This window comes from Liolophura sinensis, chromosome 6 (assembly GCF_032854445.1).
Source record: "Liolophura sinensis isolate JHLJ2023 chromosome 6, CUHK_Ljap_v2, whole genome shotgun sequence".
Classification (NCBI taxonomy): domain Eukaryota; kingdom Metazoa; phylum Mollusca; class Polyplacophora; order Chitonida; family Chitonidae; genus Liolophura; species Liolophura sinensis.
Window position 1 is genome coordinate 2,049,343 of NC_088300.1, and position 22,596 is coordinate 2,071,938.

Here is a 22,596-nt window from a genome sequence, read left to right on the forward strand (position 1 = left end):
CAGAATTGTTCACTTCTATGATGATGGTGAGTGGAAACCACTGTGAGCACGCAGAACACACCATCAGTACGCGACAAATTCTGCCACGTGTGGACAGATTTTCATTCAATGTGTATGCCATATGAACGTCCACATGGGCCACAGTTACTTTTTTTATCATGTGCCAAGGCCCTGTTATTTTCTATTATGGTAAATAAGATGATTTTGTATTTTTGAAGATTATATATTCTTGGCTTTAGTGCTGAAGATGACATCGGCAAACTGTCTATTATGAGTGAATGAATTTGTCTTTATGCGCGATGAGCACTATTTCTGCCATGTCAGCATAAGCTTCAGATACAAACGGGAATAATACTTCATAACTAGCATCAAATAATCATTTAGACAAGACAACATATTTCAGTGTGTCATGTCATTAAAATTGTTAAATATGTGATCAAAAGACATGGAAAGGTACAAGTAAAATGCTGTTGGTTGCATAAAACTTCCACGAGTTCAAGTCAAAAAAACATCACACAGTAGAAATTGAAGGGCTATCACATTTATTAGATGAAAAAAAAGAGGGAGGGAAGAGAGGGGGCCGCCTGTGTGAGGCGCGAGATTAACCCAGGCAAGAATCACAGTCCTAACATCGACATGCCACTGTTGTGCAGCACTTTAAAACAATACAGACGACACCACCTAACCTCGAGCCATACCTTCATGAGGAACTGTAAACCATACTTCACCATTACACTGGTACACGTACCACACCTTCCAATATCTACAACAGCTAAAAGATTCCTTGACATTTTGATTAAAACTGTGTCAGAAGGTGGCTTGTAGGTTAAGCCTCTCCCTGTCTGCCCTCAACATGTATATGTTTAATGTAAAGTCTATATGCAGCAGTGTCCACTGCACTGAGTAAAGCTCCTGTGCTATAGAGATGTGGTTGTTGTCACAGGGCTGTCGTTTTCCTGTCGCAGTTCCACCTGGTTACTATGGTAACCATAACTCACAACAGTCTTTGAGCTCACAACTGCATTCAGCAGTTCCCTTAAGTTCATCATGACGACATCTTCATTTTTTTCCGTCGACTCGGGGAGAGGCCCTCAGTTTCTGAGCTTTCCGAGCCGGACCCTCCGTCAAAGGCTGACATGACAGTTCCCTTGGGGTTCAAAGCCCCCGAGGATTGGGCGGCAAACTGACCTGTTGATTTGGCTTTCTCAAGAGCTCGAACTGAAACAAGGACAACGAAGAATCAAATAAATTACTTGTACTGGACATAGTGCATAAACATTTAATTCTGATTTGGCCTTCCCTGGAGCCTGGAGAAACTACATATGCACATGAAAGAAAGCAGTCTTGCACTTTATAACATACTTAACACCTTTAGACGAAACTAGTTTTTGGTTTTCATTACTTTTCCATAAACTAGAGTGTGTTCATTTCCAGTCATTATCAACAAGATCCACAAATAAAAAACAAGACGTGAGCAGTTTGACAGACAGTTTGACCCTCCCCTTACTTTGCTGCTCCAATACTGTGTTCTGTTTTCTCAGGTCATCTATATCTTGCTGGTGGGTATGATTTTTTCTCCTCATGAATTGAATGTAATCTGCTGCCTTTTTCAGGATTTGTGCGCGTGACACCTGGAAAGAAAACGCATGCTGCTGTTGGTGATACATTGGAAGATCCAAGCACTCCTCTGTTCATCTGATTTTAATGAATTTAAAACAATGAGAGAGGAGTTTCCAGCTCAAAATGTTTTGTCACTAACAAGACTAAAGATAAAAACAGTCCTACTGTATCATGTGACTTGTCAAAAATGTCAAACTTTTACCCATCAAATGTCACACCATGTTTTGGAATCATTCCTTCACGATTTCCTTAAATTCACACACATTCAGTGGTCACTTCCACAAAAAAATTTCACAAGTGATACCTCTCGTAACTTTTTGCATAGAAAGCTGTTATAGTACCATAAATCAATGTAATTTAGGGGAAAAATTAATTTACAATACTCTCATTTCTATTCTATTCTATTCTAAACAACATGGAAATGTCATCAAAAATAATTGCCTAACACTTTTGGATTGATTGCATGATACACCATTAGCGATAAAAGGGTTCGAACATGAACCTATCCCTATTTAAGATGGGCAGACTTACTGCGCTGATTTTATCCCCCTGTAGGGACCTCACCCTAACTGAGACAGGCAGACTTACCGCGCTGACTTTCTCCCCCTGTAGGGAGGGCACTGAATCGCGGAGACTATGGAAACTCTCCTTTATGTGATCCCGCCTCTTCCGTTCCAGCGCATTGTGATGCGCCCTCTTTTCTGCCTGAAACACACAAAATTAACAAGTGAGGAATGACTATAAGCAAGGAGCATGTTTCCAACAGTCTGTCTGTGCTTACCACCAGGAGAGAGCGACTCTTAGTACCTGAAGTTTCATATAGTCTTTCCAAAGAAGATATGTCCCTTTGTTTAGCTGTATGCATATACATGAGTATATGAAAATAATACACGTATTGATCACTGATGGCATGTGACAAGGTGGTCACAGACACTCACATGTTAACTGCTGAATACAAAACGCTGTGGCTGTGTATGTAAACTGTAAAACGTGTCAGGTGAACGGTAGGTACATTTGGACTTTGCCATCAGTAGTATCAGGCGCCACCATGTGCTAGCACGTACACGCACAAACTCTGTTAGATCATCACCCCCTCAGACACACATCTTTTTCTGATTCACTCACATGTATGCTATACAATGTTGTAACTTATTCCACCGATGCCTCACAGCATGTATAATGACACTACAGTCTCAAAATGTTTCCCAGTCACCACAAACCTTTATCTATATTTGTGTAAAAGGGTTAGCTAGTCCAAAAAACCAAAAATAAACAATAAACCAAAATATGTTTTGACCAAGCCTTGAACACATTCTGTGCATACACTAAACCTTCTATATTCAAATTAGCAACCATTGATTACTATCAAGTTGTCTTGAAATGACAACACTTGACCAATATCATATTCCCATTATGCATCTGTTACAGAGGGAAAAAAAACAAGGATTGCTAGATGATCAATGCACTTCATTCACAATCCAACTGATTTGCTTTCTCATGCTCCAATTTTCTTCAGACATGCATGCTATCATATAACATCATGACATTAGTACAAATAAAGTTATAAAAATATTGCTGCATAGCTGATTTAAATTGAGATAGCATTTGACTACAAACACCCATTACATTACAGGTAAGTATATAAAGCACCTAACCTTCCTCCGGAAAACACCCATCCCCTACCCTGTCACCTTAAAGTAGAGATGAGGAAGAGAGAAGACCTCTAACACATGGTGATCAAGTGTTGTGGCTTAGGCAGGCACCTCAGCCTTTGTCACTACTACAGGCTTCCTCCAGCTTAGTATGACGTATCTGTGTCCCCACATGATTAAAACCACTCTAAAGTAAGCAGTGTTTAGCTGACGTGAAACCAGGGAGGTGTAACTGATGCATACTGTAACAGCATGGCCTCTGTATAATAGGACAATTGTCTACCCACAAAGGATTGAGTGCAGTCCACCACAGTCACATGCTGCTCTCAGCCCTAAATATAGTCCTATGTGACATCAGGATAGACTCTCCTTCCTTTGTAAACAACCTAGCCTTTACCACCCTAGCTCAGGCTTTTAGATCTGACCCTGCTTTAACGCCTGCTCGGCAAAATACCAACACAGGACACAATGCTCTGCTGACATGAGCTATACATTTAGCGTTTTTGACTAGTTTCTTACTGTCATGACTTCACACCTGTCCTACCCACCAATTACTACTTCTACCACGTCATTTGACCCTTTTCTCAGTCTAGTATCTCTCTGATCTCCTTTGGCAAGAGAAATATGAAAGGCTCAACAACTTGTTACAATCACAGTATTAGGCGATTCCTCTTCTAATTTGAAAGGGTGTTGTTTTTTCTTTCTATAAAAACAGTGCATACAACTTCATTCATTATCAGTACGGTATAAAATATAAGAAACCATAGATAAACCTTCACCTTTCCATTTGAAAGTTATGGGCGCCAGAGACAAATGTTATGTCACATATATTTAAAATGACATTTGTGTACATAAAGGCATTAAGAAAAGTTGTAACAGAAACAAAATCTTGTGCCACATCAGACATGTGTATCAAGGTTTTGTGTGCATGAAGGGAGTGAGAAGAGCTTACCAAAGGCAACTGCTGTACAAAGTATGCTTTTGATTAAGTTTTGTGAGCCAATAGAATGTGACAATAGAGCAGTGTAAATCACATCGCTGTTTTACAGCTACTCACCCATGTTTTAAGATGGCAGTATTTGAGTTTAGATAAAAGTACAGAAGAATTTCACTACTTTTTAATAGTTCAAGAACATAATTTCACAAGACTAATCTAATCCTCAATGATTAGTTTTTTATTATATTTTATATTTCACCCCATTTTAACATTGGCAGGCTCATCAAACACTGTGCAAAGCAACATAATGTCACACGGGGACATTAAGCTCTTACTGTGACGTATCTCAAATCTTGTGTATTGGATACCTGTTAGGACATGCTGTGGACACAGGAATATATATGAGTAAGTCTGTGTGTAGATGTTATCTGCTCATTTTGAAAGCGTGTCAAGGCAGTATAAGAAAAAAAAAGCCATAGAAAATGTAAAGGAAGGAAAAAAAAAAAAACATGCACACACTCAGGCCAGTGCAGGTCATGCACAACCCCTGATAAAATACAGCTGGGAACCAGAGCTGACTAGGTATTGGTATGACCCGTTCTTAACATGTGCTGCCCTTTTACAAGTTAATGCATACAGATCTACAGCATGACTGTAGGCATTCTAGATGAATTACATAATAAGATAGGTCAGACAAGGGTGAAAGGGAACACCAAGGTCAGAATGGAAAAATGTGAAATAACCAACAATGATATAAAATAAACATACAATTACGACTGCTTAAATAAACCTGATCGATGTTACAGCTTGTGAAATTGGGCAGCATAGCATGCATGCCTGGAATGTACACGCCGTTGAGTGTGGAGTCACTACTGTAGTATTGATCTCACCAGTGCTGCTAGTGGTAATGCAAGACGTACTGAGCTGCTCAACTAGTGAACACAAGGTGACTGTCACTAATCTAGTATGTACAGTCTTATTAATATGCATAAACTATAGCAGGACATTTGCTCTATGCAAAAGATATAATGTGAACACATCCAACAGTGGGGTTATTTCTTTGCTTCATTTTTACAGTTTAAGGAAACTACATTTTCATTAATTTCATTTGAAAACTTGCAAAACTATATGTATATTTACATCATGTATACATTCTGTTCAGATAAAATATTACACATCATGATAATATGTGATATAAAAGAGTGAGGAGGTACATGTAATAAAATCACTTCGGCAGAACAGAACATCGCGCTGTTAAGCTTAACTTATGTACACATAGAGTACATATAGACCCATACCACAAAAAGATGTGCATACACATCACACACAGAGGTGTGTAAACATCACATGTAGAGGTGTGTAAACATCACATGTAGAGGTGTGTAAACATCACATGTAGAGGGGTATACACACACATCACACACAGAGGTGTGTAAACATCACATGTAGAGGTGTGTAAACATCACATGTAGAGGTGTGTAAACATCACATGTAGAGGTGTGTAAACATCACATGTAGAGGGGTATACACACACATCACACACAGAGGTGTGTAAACATCACATGTAGAGGTGTGTAAACATCACATGTAGAGGTGTGTAAACATCACATGTAGAGGTGTGTAAACATCACATGTAGAGGTGTGTAAACATCACATGTAGAGGGGTATACATACACATCACACACAGAGGTGTGTAAACATCACATGTAGAGGTGTATACACACACATCACACACAGAGGTGTGTAAACATCACATGTAGAGGTGTGTAAACATCACATGTAGAGGTGTGTAAACATTACATGTAGAGGGGTATACACACACATCACACACAGAGGTGTGTAAACATCACATGTAGAGGGGTATACACACACATCACACACAGAGGTGTGTAAACATCACATGTAGAGGTGTATACACACACATCACACACAGAGGTGTGTAAACATCACATGTAGAGGTGTGTAAACATCACATGTAGAGGTGTGTAAACATCACATGTAGAGGGGTATACAAACACATCACACACAGAGGTGTGTAAACATCACATGTAGAGGGGTATACACACACATCACACACAGAGGTGTGTAAACATCACATGTAGAGGTGTGTAAACATCACATGTAGAGGTGTGTAAACATCACATGTAGAGGGGTATACACACACATCACACACAGAGGTGTGTAAACATCACATGTAGAGGGGTATACACACACATCACACACAGAGGTGTGTAAACATCACATGTAGAGGTGTGTAAACATCACATGTAGAGGGGTATACACACACATCACACACAGAGGTGTGTAAACATCACATGTAGAGGGGTATACACACACATCACACACAGAGGTGTGTAAACATCACATGTAGAGGGGTATACACACACATCACATATAGAGGTGTACACACACATTACATGAAGAGGGGTGTGCACACATGACATGTAGAGGAGTGTGCAAACATCACATGTAGAGCAGTGTACACACATGACATGTAGAGGGGTGTACACACGACATGTAGAGGGGTGAGCACACATGACATGTAGAGGAGTGTGCAAACATCACATGTAGAGGGGTGTACACACATGACATGTAGAGGGGTGTACACACACATCCCATATAGAGGTGTACACACACATTACATGAAGAGGGGTGTGCACACATGACATGTAGAGGAGTGTGCAAACATCACATGTAGAGGGGTGTACACACATGACATGTAGAGGGGTGTACACACGACATGTAGAGGGGTGAGCACACATGACATGTAGAGGAGTGTGCAAACATCACATGTAGAGGGGTGTACACACATGACATGTAGAGGGGTGTACACACACATCCCATATAGAGGTGTACACACACATTACATGAAGAGGGGTGTGCACACATGACATGTAGAGGGGTAAACACACACATCACATGTAGAGGGGTATACACACACATCACATATAGAGGTGTACACACACATTACATGAAGAGGGGTGTGCACACATGACATGTAGAGGAGTGTGCAAACATCACATGTAGAGGGGTGTACACACGACATGTAGAGGGGTGAGCACACGACATGTAGAGGAGTGTGCAAACATCACATGTAGAGGGGTGTACACACATGACATGTAGAGGGGTGTACACACACACCACATGAAGAGGGGTGTACACACATCACATGTAGAGGGGTGTACACACATGACATGTAGAGGAGTGTGCATATATCACATGTAGAGGAGTGTGCAAACATCACATGTAGAGGGGTGCACACACATCACACATAGAGGGGTGTACACACATGACATGTAGAGGGGCGTACACACACGCCACATGAGAGGCTGTACACACGACATGTAGAGGGGTGTACACACAACATGTAGAGGGGTGTACACAAATCACATGTAGAGGGGTGTACACACATCACATGTAGAGGGGTGTAAACATATCACACAAGTAGTAGTGTACAACATCACAAGTAGATGGGTTTACATTCACTATTACATGTAACGAGGAAATACACACATTACACACAATATGGATTTACATAACTTGTTAAAGACGAAATCAACAGTACTTAACATGACAACTGAATATTGGGCATGAAAGTACTACATAGAGTTGGGTAATGTTCCACGCGTTGACATTTATTCCAGTGAAATTACTCACAATTACCCAAAAGAAAATTGCAACGTCAATGCTGTGCGGTACTTGTACTTAGTACACCCATAATCAAAGAATTTAAATAAAGTACTGATCAGAGTCAACAGAAACCTGCAGATGATCATGGTTTCTTTCCGCATCAAAATGTATATAAGTGAAATATTCTTTCAAGAATACAATGTGGAACTATGCTGAAATAAATAAATATATTTTAACTGAGTGTAGACCTATTTCTGCATGTGGATGATGTCACACTGTATATCTATATAAACATCTTCCATCAACTACTAATAACAGTACACGATGTGTTTCAGTTTTAGTTTCATTATGGCAATGCTATGTGAAACAATAAGAGTAATTTGTTCCAAACTGACAGTACATGTACTAGAGGAGGCTTGTTTGTAAAAAGTTTCCCTTGAATTTCATCTAAAGGGTCGGCATCGTAACCTGTAAACTTTCCATAGTTGTATAGTTCCAAGGTGTTTCACTGAACACACAGTGGTCATCACCCTTGCAAAACGGTAAACCAATTTCTTCAACTCCCAGATTGAGGAAACATAATACAGTTTTATTTCCAAATTTTGTATACCCAAATTTTTCAACCTTTTCCATTTTTCAATCGCCACTTACTAATATTTTGAAACACTTTGAGAGAACTATGGAGTGTAGGGATACTTTGCACAGCCTAATGAAGCTTGCTTGTTTCATGACACAAAAAATCATTTTTGGTGTCATTTTTGTAATAATATTACACTGAAATTTTCACTGAAAAAAGCACTTTTAAGGTCAAAAAAGTTTACAGTAACGCAATTGTGTCATTATGTATGTTGCAAATTTTACAGAGGTTGAAGAAACACACGAAGCAAGTTAAGGGAAAGTTATGACAGTTGCAAGCAAGTACACACAGAAAATGCACAGAAGATTAAAAAAAAAATAAAAAATAAAAAAAATTAAAAAAAAACTTCAGAGGCCACTTGTATCTGCAAAAAGTGAGCCAAAATGCCAATCAAAGTGCTGTGTCTTTCATATTTACAACAAGGTAAGCATTCAACCAAAATAACAATCGAGTTCATAATCTGACAGAGCAAATACAATTACGAACCGCATATACTACCTTAAAAAAAAAACAGACAAGACTGCCACTGAAACCTACGCCTTCCTTTAAATATTTTTCGAGGAAGATTCAACAACTATATGACATCTTTAAGGATAACTTCCCCTGTGTCAGAATCCAAGCAAGACTGCTCTATCTGTCAGGGATGACCTACATACAGCACTAAACCCATGTTAAACTGAAAAAGCACAAAAAACGGAACAAAACCCCAAATTTGCCGACTGTCCCCCTGCCATAATGTTGTAAGTAGCTAAAACTGTTTTCGCCCACGCATGAAATTACTTCAGCAGAAAGTTGAGTTTAATTAATTCAAAGTAAGCGTTTTATCCACATTTCCACTAACGGACAGTCCACGTCGAGGTCAAACCGCATCTGTTTTATTCCTATGCAAGCAAATATATCCGCTCATGCTGCAGAATGACCAGCGGCATCCTAACACTGCATAAACACACATGACGTTAGTCACATGGCTACTTGCATTTGCATATTCAATGAACCGCCTAGCCCAAAACACTGACTTTCTCGCTCTACCTACGCCACAATTTCTAACATCCGAGGTACACTTGTGACCTGGCGTGTAGCACACATGGTGAGCTATTCATCCCTCCCTTACCTGGGTTAAAAACTGCCCTGAACCGTCCGTGCCTGGGGACGCTTCATCGCCAAGTCCCGCATAACCACCACCATCTTCGTCTTCCTCCTGCAAAATGACAGGACGGCACGGTGCTCTAAAAAAGTGCGGAAATCTCCTCATCGGCAGAACAGAACATCGCGCTGTTAAGCTTAACTTAAAGACTAATAATGACAAAATTACTCACGTCACTTTCGATGTCTACATCTCTGTCCTCATCGCTCATATTTGACCACCAAGTTCAACCTCTCCCCAGGCACTCATGCAAGTGACAACCTAAAATGGCGACCAAACAACGCCACGCGGTCAAACCACGTGTTTCCCCGGGAGAACAGTCACCTATGTCGTAAAACAAATACAAATAACGACAATCAGAAGTCGTACTGTAACCTGAACCTTAATTACAGGAACCCGTTGACCCATTTTCACCAACCATGTTTTCATATAAGCAAAGCATTCGCTTGGAGAGGAGTGTTCACATATGACCAGGGTTGAGCGGACTAGTTTGGATGCACACTAAAAACACGCCGTATTTATGGAAATGATATGGAAACATATCTTACTTAGGAAGAGAAGGAGGTTAAATTCGACAAATTAAAGAGGAATTAAACTACAAACTTTCTCCAGAGACGCGCACGGTTGATGAATGTGTTGATAGTCATTTTCATACAAGAAATTGAAATGTTCTAGTGAAAAGATTTTATCAGAGTTCATGTCATTTTTAGGGGAGAATGGTGCATAACGGACCCATGGTGCAAAACGGACTTTTGCTCCACAGCTTACGCGACTTGTGCTGCCATCTATATGATCATTTCTAGTGTTAGATATAGCTTTTTGTACAACATAAGCGTTGCTGTCGATGATAAATGTCGACAAATAGTTATCATAGAGGACGGACAAAATTTCGATCACTGTTGATCAATGATAAGCATGTTTTTACACCTCATAGGCCTATTTTGTGGGTACATATAATTGCAAAGTTGTACTAGTTTTCACACCCATATCATCAGGCTCAAAAAAAGACCAAGAGGTGAACGATTGGTGAGCTACTTTTAAAGGTGTCATCGTTGAAGCAAATTAACCACTTGGGGCAAAACTGACCGCAATGGGCAGGTGCAAACCGGCACAAAGATCCGTTTTGCCCTGATCCCCGGCTCATTTTGCCCCGTTACCTCATATGCTCAATTAAATATCGTAATTTGTGCACTCTCCAGTTTATTAAAGAAAAAATACCAATTTGAAAACAACAATCATAACAAATTAGAAAAAAATATGGGGAAACCCAATATTTATATAAACATACCTAGTAGGCCTATATATGATGTATGATATTTACAAGTACCAAGAGTGTATCATTAATACAGTTTCAAAAGGCCTGAAATGGTAGTTTATGATGACACATTAAGCTCACAGTCATTTATATATCATTTTTCCTCATTACTATTGTAAAATTATCCAAGCTGAAAACATGTCATGAACTATACGCCTAAATTTTGAGTATAGGCTCTACACCCACAACAAAACAACTTTTCAGGAATCTGTTAAACGTGAGACGCAGATATTCTAATATGGCTTATATTCAACTTCTCATTCTAAAATTTAAACTCTTCCACATTCACTGCATATTGTACTGAAACAAACAGCAAAGACTTAAGTGCAATGTATTCAAGCACCGTGAAACAGTCCATCAGTTACCGCGTCTCTCTTATATTTGTGTATGACAAATTGCTTCACCACGATAGCATGCTCATAGAAACATATAATTTAATAAAAAAAATAGTACAGATAAAAGAAAACGAAGGAAATGGTACTTACATAAGTATCTGCAATATCTTCATTTAGTAAAGGAGTTTATAATGCTCTAGGGAAGGCCCTATATTGCAATCCCTGACCTTGTTGACCACATGGTCCTTGTGTAATTCATTTACTACTGCTTATCTATAAATATATTTTATTTGTGTTTAAGTATATATGTACTTGTACGTACTTTATTTTATTTTAGTATATTTATGAATAATTTATGAAACGAAACGAACGGAACCAGGGAGGGGCTCCTTGGGTTAGTGGGTATTGAAAATATACATTGTTTGGAAAATTGTATTCATAAGGAAATGAGCCTTAATTCTTCAACCTTTAACCACCTCTACAACCAATATTTGGAAACATTCTGCGAGAAGTATGGCGTGTAGAGAAACAATTTGCACAGTTTTATGAAGCTTGGATCTCTCATGACCCAAACAAATCATTTTAGCTTCATTTACATAATAATTGTATGCATAAATTCCACTGAAAAAGTGCTTTAGCCGTTGGAAAGGATGATGATTTACAGTATATGAATGTTATGGGACATTTATCGGAAATCATATTAAATTTCATATAGGGGCTTAGTATATATTTTATTTTCATTATACTTTTGCATTTATATTCGAAATTAAAGCTATATGCCTATATACTCATTCAAAATAAAAACAATTAAAACAAAAGTTAGACATCCTTGGTTGATGTTTGTGTAATGGGCTGAACACACTTCAACTCCAGGCTGGAATGCTCTTTATGTGTCATTCCACACACTTGCATCATTTGGTACGTGTAAATGCAGGCAACTCTGGTGAAGCTACAAGCTACATTCATTGCCTATTGAAGTCTTTCTAATTCTTTCTAACAACTCTTTATATGTTAAAATCGTGTATGCTTTATAGTTAAAACTCATCTGCTATAATGAAATGTGAAAAAAGGGTTATTGGAAAAATTTGCATATAGAAGTGAAAAAATTGGTATTTGTGCTTGTTTCACGCTGGTATGGATGTGTAAGCTACCATCGCTGTGGTAGACATATATCCGTATCATTCCTGGCTATACACGATGTGTAAAAGAAATCGCTTGTTTGCCTTATTAAAACAAAAAGAATAAAAAGCGTAATACCGGTGCAGAGTTACGTGTAAAATGTCTTATGAGGCAAAACGGACTTTTCTCAGGTGATTGTTTCTTCACCTACTGGCGGACCTGTCGATATGTGAGATTCCTGTTTATGTTTATAATGAAAGTTTACATACTCTACATGACGGTTTGCACACTATCCATGGAACAAACCATCATGTCTCGCACCTGAGCCGCCAAAGATAGCTAGTCCGTTATGCTCCACTCTCCCCTATTATTTTTTTATTTCTTTCCAATCTTCTTTCTCTTTTCAGTCATAATTGTATATCATGCTAGGTAAGGCTTGGGGGTAGAATAACTCCATGGGTAAGGCTAGCTCATGGTAGACAAGATATTGACCATCATACGGTAGCCTGCAGCTCGCAGTAATAAAAAAATAATGCTTGTGCCCCGATAGCTCCACGAGTGAAGCTGACATTGCATGATGTAACAATGTACATGTATACCGAGTAAGTCTGTTTATTTATTTATTTATTTATTTATTTATTAGGCTTCCAAGCACTCGCTCAGATTATTTTTCTTCTTTGACAAGTGTTTTTTTCTTTGTTTTTTGGGTGTTTTTTGTTGTTTTTTTGTTTTCGTTTTCCGAAAAAAACTGTGTGTCACAGCCGTTAACTTTCTTTACATGTTCATTACCAAATCGCTTGGGCTACCTGCTGAGGTGTAAAACTTTACCCACCTATAACCCACTTTTCAGCAATGTTGAAGAAGTATGGAAATCTAAAAAACACGTCTCTATAGAACCACTGATCCAATTGCAGTAAAAATCGATACGGTTGTACAAGACTACTGGGGGTATCAGGATTGGAAATGTTATGCATGTCGGTTGAGAAATAAGGAAGCTCGATATTGGTGGTTTTAGTCACGTGATGACCTATGGTTGAATTTTGGGAAACAAGATAGCAATTCGATGTAGTTTGACCTGCTGAGGGGCAAACTTGATTTTAGTTTGTTTCGTACAATGTATATATATTTTTTTTACATTGCAATTATAGCTAATTTCAAGTGACCGGACTTGGCGTTTTAATAGCCAACCTATGAAGCAGCCTTTGACGTTTTGTGCTGTTTGCGGTGTCACTTAAGGTTACCTTAATGGTGTCCATGTATAGATACATTACCAACTTATTTAGAAAGATTACATTCTTCGTAGTCATTAGTGCATTGTAAGTACACTGTATATCACATGTATGTAGATGTGCCAAGCGCAGTAAATCGACCTTTGAGCTGTAGGGCTCATCTAGGCCCACTTGCCATCATGCTCGCTAGGTCATCACCCGCCGCTATTCGCTTCTGCACATACATGAAAAGGCATTACTGCCGATACCAACAGATAATTGTGTCATATGATAAGCTATTATATAAAACAATCCAGAAGCTAGGGACCACGTGAAAAAAAATTCATCCTTCAAAAAAATATTACATAGGATGCCTGTTGTCAAATCGATGTCATCGATAGTGTTACAGTCGTTGGATTTTGTGTCACATTCAGCTTTCCTGATAGTCGAGGTGTTTTTGAAGAACTCATGTGATGTTTTTTGTACAACATGACGCTAGACCTGAAGGCCGTCGACTAAAACTGACATATTTATCATACGATCATGCAGTATAAACACATGCAACACGTATTTCGTACAGAGAATTTTAGGAGGGGGTAACTCTGGGCCGCTTGTTGACACGGCTATAGACGGGGAACAGCCTTTGGCCCTGTATGGCTTCTCAACAAGTTTGGTGCAATATTACTGAAAGTGTTTTATTGAAATTGGTATATATATATATATATGTATATATATATATATATATATATATATATATATATATATATATATATATATATATATATATATATATATGAGTGCGTAATTTGCCTTTAATAAATATTTGAGTATATTCTTTTACACTTGATCACGCCAAGTGTTTTAATCCACCACGTCATATGTATGTAGCGTTGTATTGTTTGTGACGTGCTAGAATGAGTTCTTGTTTATTATTTTATTATATTATATTTATTATTTATTAAGTAAACTGCAATTTGAAGAGAGTGTTTAACGGTCAAAGGCGCAAGTTAATGGAGAGTGTACGGTACCGTCGACCAAATCGATGACGACACCTTCGAAGTGGTGAGCAGCAAGAGGACCATTCGTTACAACCTACCATTGTAAATAGGATGTATGGCGTACCAGTATGCCAAACTCCACATGTTGGAGTTTTACTATGATTTCATGACTCGTTTTTTAACAAGGCGGGCTGGCAGTACTGCAAGATGGACACGGACTCCGCGTACATGGCCTGGTCTAACCCGGACTGGGACTCCGGGTTAAACCTGGTTAAACCTGAGCTGCAGGCGGTATACGAGGCGGAGCGGGGCAAATGGTTGCCTCGACGCGACCACTACAACTTTGATAAACGTACTCCAGGGCTCTTACGCCAAAGTCGAGTGGACTGGGGACACTATCGTCAGTTTGTTTTCGAAGGACATACTATTGCTACGGGGGAGAGTCGAACAGTAAAGACAAGCTCTCCTGCAGAGGGGTTAGCTCTCGAGGGGTTGAGAGGGACCTCTACCTTTTCGTGTTGCGCAACCACCAAAGCGCGAGTGGTGTGAACCGAGGTACTCACATCTGTAAAACATCTCTGGGGTGTCCGTGTAACACAAGGCGGAAGCCAGCTGGGTGTTCTTGGCCTCTGCGCCGTAAGACAACAACGTCTCCAAATAGGCACGGTACGGGTACATGTTGGTGGAAGCGGTGATGAGTTTGTCGTTCAGGGAGACGTCGGCCTGTTGCCACAGCGAATGCAGCCACTACATGCAGTAGTCGGACCTACACTCTTGCCAGCCTCGACAACCTCTCCCTTCCCGTCGAGGATTTTCGCCTTCACGTACAACATGGTGTAGTCCAAGTAAGGGTTACCGTCCGCATTGGTGATGAGAAATTCCACGGGCCCAACGTCGCTCAGCCTGACTGTAGCAACCTTCTCGAAGGCTGGTGTCGGCAGGGGATAAGGTCCACAAATTAAAGTCACTGCTGACCGACGGACAACGCGGCGTGGGGGAGAGCCATGGCGTTAGCTAGAAATATCCCGTGCGGAGCGGGGATTGGTGAGTCGAGGTTGGCAGGGGAGTGTACGTCTTCTGGGCCTAACGGGCAGACGAGGACGAGTGGGAACGGCGCGTCTTCTTGGTCCTGCGTGTTGGTGACGAGTGGGAGGGTTGCGTCGGACCTTCCGTTTTATAGACGTCTTTCCCACCCTGTTCAGCTTTCCCAGCATCTTACGCTGGGCGTAGCGACCGGTTTTGGCCACCAGCTAGCTGTTTCCCCCTCCAGAGCGCGTTGTTTCAAGGTCTGGCTCACCGGCACTCCCTCGTCCCACACGTCGTCCATGACTTTCATCCCGGCACGTAGCGCAGTTTTACCCAACGCTTTTACAGCCGTCTTTAACAAGAGCTGCGCCATTTTGATGTCAAGTTCAAGTCGTAGTTGCCCGAGTTGAAGCCGAGGACGAGGAGCTGGTTGATATAGGCGACGAATTTGTTCCGCAAAGTGTAAGACGGATTGGTGTCGTTGGGATCGATGCGCTCGTCAAACTCGTCCAGGATGTAGGAATAACGCTCGGTGAGATAGGCGCTACTGGTCTCGCTGATGGTATTGACGTAAACCATCATCCGTTCGACGAGCGCGTGGGGATCACGCGGTAGAGATGATGCACATGGGCTGGTCGTAGTCGGGCACATTGGAGTTCACGCTGACACTCATGGGGATGTGTTGGACGTTCATTCCGTCGAGCCGCTCATCGCTTCGTCCACAGGGGCCAGGCAAGCTTCGAAGTCGTAACATGCTCGGTAAGGGAATATTCCGTCGTCACCTTCCCGGAGATAAGTATCCATGTCCGCCAACATTTCGAAAATAGTGGGTTGACTGTGGAATACACCCCCCGGGTACTTTCAGCGAACGCCGTCGGTGCACGTTTAACCGTGCCCTCGTAATTTCCATAGCCGAGTAAACGTCTTAGAACACAGTTGACTCGTGTAAGACTAGGCGTAACGCCCCATGTCCTTGATGTAGCTGAAATGCTGGTTATGCAGGTTTAACCGCATGGTGAGAGAAACATAGCGCGGTGCACTCAGTCAGGTCAGCCCGGCTCACCACGTGGTACGGCGCGTCGAGTACCCGAGCATTATTGGTCCTGGGGTAATAATAACGTAACTGCCCTGTCTTCTTGCCCCGCAGGATTTAACCGAAGCTATAATTCAAAGTGAAGGCGTTCGGATGATCCTCAAAGATCGCGTTCAGGTAATCGTCCATGATGCCCAGATCGGTCAGCCGGTATTGTACAAATATTGGATGGGTCTGCCCATGAAAACCGCCTGTCACACGTTCGGTACATAAACTGAGACCTCTCCCCCTCAACGTGCTGTGCTTGCTCATGTCGCACCCATGCGTCCCGCCTTGTAAAGCGTCTGATGTCCGACAATTAAACTCCCCCTTTGCCGAAGCCTCTCCTCCTCCTCCTTTCCTCCCCCTCCTCCATAAGCCATGATGGCAGCGTAGCATCTCTCTGGATGAACGTGGTCTGGTGTTGTCTAGGCAGGTAGGATAGGCGGAGTAAGCTTCACTCTCTTCACACATCGTCTTTTTATCCCGTCAACGCGGTTTTCAACGAAATTCAGGCGCGGTCACCCATTGGTCAGTTTTGGTACAAATGAAGTTCAACCATTGGGCAGTTTTGGCGAGAACGAAATGGAGCTTACCCAGTGGTCAGTTTTGGCGCGAAATGGAGATGAAGGAGCTGCTCTCGCGCGTGACATCAGCTTTGGCGCGAAATGGAGCTCACCCATGGGTTAGTTTTGACGCGAAATGGAGAAGAAGGAGCTGCTCTCGTGAGTGACGTCACGCACACCCATTGGTCAGTTTTGACGCAAAAGAGCGGAAGGAGCTGCGCTCATTGGTCCGTTGGCGCGCCACACGTGACGTGTGACATCACACGCATGCGCCTCGCTCATGGGAGCGCGGACACACGTTCACCCCCGCAATCCCACCACCGCAATACGGGACGTTTGCAACATTTACTACTATTCACGGCCTTAGGTTATTCGGGCTTTTAACTCTCTTTTTGGAGAGCAGTCACGACATATATGGCTATAGAAGACGTGCGAGTTATCTCCCATGTATGCACTGCAGGTGTCACATGCTTGGGTTATTTCGCGTGCAAGGTATAACGGATTGTAAGAGTTATTCATCTTTTCCCAGCGCTGGAACCTATTGCCATTATCGGTATCACTGAACTGAACTACTACCGATGCCCACAGAATTAGATGGTATACAATCTGCAAAATCTGGTCCATGCGTGGGTGCTTATCGATGTTCTCGAGGTCCTTCAGCGATGACTTCGAAAAGTGGAAATGTTGTTGTGGGCTTAACCCTTCACTCATTGGACAAAGTGAAAAGACATAACCCTCCAGCTTGTGCTGAAAAGTAAAACCTGTTTTATTTTCATTTTGACCATTGGATCAAATGTGTAAAGTCGCAGACTGATTTTCTTTGGTTGGTGGGAGAGAATACTACCCTATGCTCCGACTGTCACTGAATACTAGCATTTAACATAGCAGAACTAAGTCAGAACTGCGGAGAAAGGAAAATCTCTGCATGTTTATCCATGTATTTCCGTTTACTGGACCATGCACGATCAGGAATCCTTCACGCTTTGTAGGCGTAACTTTCAAAACTGTAGTCACGAAAGAACACATCACTCCATCTATTTCACACTGACATTCACACAATCCTCCAGTCTTGAATTCAAACCATTTTTCAGTCACTCAAATCCAACGAGATGACCAGTCAGTTTTCACATCGGGTCATTGTGTTCCACTGCGATTAAAAACCCAATCTTGGTAAATGTAAACATGTAGGGTTTTTTGATTAGATTACTCGTTAACGCCAACCTCACTAGGTCAATTGCAGAAACGTGGACCAGTTCCTATACTATCTTTGCAGACATTACTCTTCTCACAGAAGTTTATGAATAGAATCGGCGCTGGAATCCATAACTGACATCCCTCATCGATTTGACGATAAAATTACTCAGACTGACAAGAAGAAAAAGAAGAACATGGCAGCCTTGGGATGCGGGGTGAGGTTTCCAATCTCTAGTCGAATCATAACCTGAACCTAACCAAAGTTAATGTCCTGACTTCAGTAATGCTTTGCTCCTCCCCTCCCCCCAACCCACCCCAATTTTTTTCCACAAAGAAAGCTAGTGGAAGCGGCCAACCAATTTCAGTGATGTTGGAAATAATGTACATACTATAGGCCTACCCAGCAATGGGGCATTGTTACCTCCATTCTCCGGGACATTGTTACCTCCATTCTCCGGGACATTGTTACCTCCATTCTCCGGGATATTGTTACCTCAGTTCTCCGGGACATTGTTACCTCCATTCTTCGGGACATTGTTACCTCCATTCTCCGAGACATTGTTACCTCCATTCTCCGAGACATTGTTACCACCATTCTCCTGGACGTTGTTACCACCATTCTCCGGGACATTGTTGCCTCAGTTCTCCGGGACATTGTTACCTCCATTCTTCGGGACATTGTTACCTCCATTCTCCAAGACATTGTTACCTCCATTCTCCGAGACATTGTTACCACCATTCTCCTGGACGTTGTTACCTCCATTCTCCGGGGCATTATTACCTCCATTCTCCGAGACATTGTTACCTCCATTCTCCGGGACATTATTACCTCCATTATCCGGGACATTGTTACCTCCATTATCCGGGACATTGTTACCTCCATTCTCCGGGACATTGTTACCTCCATTCTCCGGGACAGTGTTACCTCCATTCTCCGGGACATTGTTACCTCAGTTCTCCGGGACATTATTACCTCCATTATCCGGGACATTGTTACCTCAGTTCTCCGGGACATTGTTACCTCCATTATCCGGGACATTGTTACCTCAATTCTCCTGGACGTTGTTACCACCATTCTCCGGGACATTATTACCTCCATTCTCCGAGACATTGTTACCTCCATTCTCCGGGACATTGTTACCTCCATTCTCCGGGACATTGTTATCTCCATTCTCCGGGACATTGTTACCTCCAGATTGTGGCTGCCTTCAACCTTGTCGGTACACAAATAATATAGGTATTGTTTCTATATAAGCCAATACAATTGTAATCTGTGTAGTTGTTTTGTTAGCATATTGTTTTACAGTTTATATATTGAAAGGTTGAGGAAGGTTTGTTCAGTCCGACCAAACAGGATAGATATTAGCGTTGCGCAAACCCGAACACTTCAGAAGTTATTGAGCATAAGGGCCTGAGGCTGTAATAATCTTGGTGCTGTTCGGGGAGACCTCAGAATGAAATAGAGAAAATACCGGCATGTGTCTTTTGTGTGCTGGGCTATAAAGTGTCCTCGCTTAATGGAGTTTAGTTACTGCATTATATACAGTATGTAATTTTTCTCCCTGTCAGTTCTGCAGATAGTGCACGCGCTAGTATGTATTTCTTGGTGTACATAATTTCGTGTTTAATTTGAAAGTTGTGCCTATTCCGTTTAACCGGAGACCAAGGGTTGTAATATACTTCAGTGTTTTTTCACCTGCACTTCGTTGTAGTTTGCTGTAGCTGAACAGATTTGTGTTACATTTGGACAGTATTATTCTCGACAGACTACGAGTGGTATATGAATGTCGGACATGACGCTTATATTTATTGACGTTGAGCTTGATACCAGAGTAGGATTATCTGTTGAGTCTAGAATATCTGCATGTTCTCCCTAACAGCTTTGTTTTTCTGTGTGTGAACAGACGTCAATATGATTCTGTCGGAAATGCAGGCGCAGCCGTATATTTCTCATGTATGGTAATTGGTTCTGACAATTTTGAGCCTTTTACCACATTTGATAGCTTATGCACTGAATTTACGTACAGCCAATAGCATAAAACATTTTTGAATTGGTCTGATACACCGTGTATCACATTGTTGAGCCCTTTCTGGTTTAGTCGAACTAGTACGTTGCTCTGGCATGGACCAACAGAGTGGCGAGATCGCGTACATCTACAGCTGGTTTGGCTTTGGCTGTAATCTAGAGAATTTGTCATTTACCTATACACGGACCTTGGTTTTGACTAGCCTCTGTCCGGCTTCCGTCCGGCTTTTGCATCTGACTGCCGCTGTATGGCGTCCAACCTTAACCAAATAAGTGATGTTACTATGTTATTATTCTTTATTTTCAGATCTACTTCAAAAATAATAGACAAGTTTTACGAAAGTACCGCCCTTTCACCCATCAGTACATTTCTGAAATTGTGTCTCTTCTTGTGAATGGGATCATCATAATGCTCGCTCTTTTCTCAAAGCCTGAAGAGTTGCAGCCCGTGGTCGATCTACCCTCCTTTGAGATTCCCTTTCCCTTTCTTTTCTTGTTCTTAAGGGGCCAGACTCTCACTTATTACCTCTCACTTAACCAGGCAACGGGAAGGAACTACACCCAACTAACCCAAGCCTTTACGGTGCCATTCGACGGTCCAGCAAAGGTTTCAAAATCAGCCCTAGAGAACGGTTGAGAAAAATAAAAAAACAAATGGGCGAATACGATAATACAAAATGGACAACGCTTTAGTTTGCATGAAAGATTGTCAGCTAATTTAGGCTTGTTGTCACGTGAAAATTGGACCTGAAAAAATTCCCCATTAAGACTGGAAGCATTGCTGTACACACATATTTCAAGGGTAGATATTACTGTAAGTTTATTTCCATAATTATAGTACAAGCTGATATGATACATATTTCTATACACTTCATTCTAAACCTAGATGCACTTGCGAAATAACGTTTGTCAGTGGCTTGACATATTATATTCACCATAAACAGAAGGTAACAACGATAACCAATGGAATGGCCTTCCGATAAAACTTCTCGTGCGCGGTTCATTGAGTGTTTATAGAGTGCTTGGCGATATGTTCTACTTAGTGAAACAAGCAATGAAAGAAATGAAAATTGTTCCCTACATCATGGCGTCTTGGATGGATTTTAATTGTTCCGATACGCAGTGATTTTCATGTATTTCATGTATTTTCTATGAAACGTGCTATACTGACCGATTGCCCTGTAAAGGACGTGTAGTATATAATGTGTGATATGAAAATAACAAGGGAAACCCTAAACCTCAAAAGGATAAGGGTTATTTCTGAGTACTTGAAACGTTGTAGAGTAGTAGGGGCTGGGGCGGTAATGGGCCTTTCGCCTGTCCAGTAGATCTTATATAGCACGGTATAGTATGTTTGGGTAACGGTAAACCAACTTAATAATTATTAAGCAGATCAGTGTTTCAGGTTGTAGTGGAAATTTAATTCGACTTACTCTCGTAAATAAAATTTGACCAATGAGGTTGGGTAGGGTCACCATATTTAGTTATTTATTTGATTGGTGTTTTACGCCGTACTCAAGAATATTTCACTTATACAACGGCGACCAGCATTATGGTGGGAGGAACACTGGAAGAGCCGGGCGGAATCCGTAGGTTGATGAAAGACCTTCCCACATACGGCCGGAGAGAAAGCCAGCATCAACTGGACTTGAACTCACAGCCACCGCATTGATGAAAGTCTCCTGGGTCATTACCCTGTGCTAGCGAGAAATGGTTGAAGAAAGAAGAGGTTAATTTATGAAATATCCGTAACGTAGAATTCGACTGTTTAACTTAATTTTACGCCTATATAGTACGGCTAACATCACCGTTTGGGCGGAGAGAGTCAAATGCAAAAGTTTTATAGCTTTTTACCCCTATATGTCTTTCTGACCTAAAATCCTTTTGTGTAATGAAATATAATATAATGCTCAGCTGAAGTGTCTCGTTATCATCTAGTCCGTTGGCTTTCATACCTTCATATCGGCCGTGCAGTGCTACCTGCCTGTCCAAATTCCATGAACACTCCACGGCAACTAATGCTGATGAACCTTAGACCTAATTCTGTCATCAAACACCTTGTATGGAGTCATCAATGGTTGACCGGCAGACTGTAGGAAACCTGGAGAGTTAATATT

At 41.3% G+C, this 22,596-nt stretch overlaps 1 protein-coding gene across 3 annotated transcripts; it reads right to left on the minus strand.

Annotated features, from left to right (window-relative positions):
- Positions 1-525: 525 nt before the first annotated feature.
- LOC135468074 (protein max-like) lies at positions 526-9,928 on the minus strand. Of its 3 annotated transcripts, XM_064746108.1 has the most exons (5): positions 9,793-9,927; positions 9,588-9,674; positions 2,209-2,325; positions 1,508-1,631; positions 526-1,218 (listed from the first exon to the last, which is right to left on the minus strand). In XM_064746108.1, exons 1-5 carry the CDS (start codon positions 9,829-9,831, stop codon positions 1,046-1,048), a joined length of 540 nt encoding a protein of 179 aa, XP_064602178.1. In that variant the 5' UTR covers positions 9,832-9,927; the 3' UTR covers positions 526-1,045. The 3 variants fall into 3 exon arrangements, with proteins under 3 accessions (XP_064602178.1, XP_064602179.1, XP_064602180.1); XM_064746109.1 differs by lacking the exon at positions 9,588-9,674 and having other exon boundaries at positions 9,793-9,928; XM_064746110.1 differs by lacking the exons at positions 9,588-9,674; positions 9,793-9,927 and adding an exon at positions 3,276-3,421.
- Positions 9,929-22,596: the final 12,668 nt, after the last annotated feature.

Bases quoted from the DNA above. Each gene is read 5' to 3' on its own strand.
- LOC135468074 (XM_064746108.1), bottom strand. From the start codon at position 9,831: ATGAGCGATGAGGACAGAGATGTAGACATCGAAAGTGAC. The intron at 9,675-9,792 runs GTGAGTAATTTT...GTCATTTTGCAG, and splicing joins ATGTAGACATCGAAAGTGAC to GAGGAAGACGAAGATGGTGG. The intron at 2,326-9,587 runs GTAAGGGAGGGA...TGTGTGTTTCAG, and splicing joins CAGGGCAGTTTTTAACCCAG to GCAGAAAAGAGGGCGCATCA.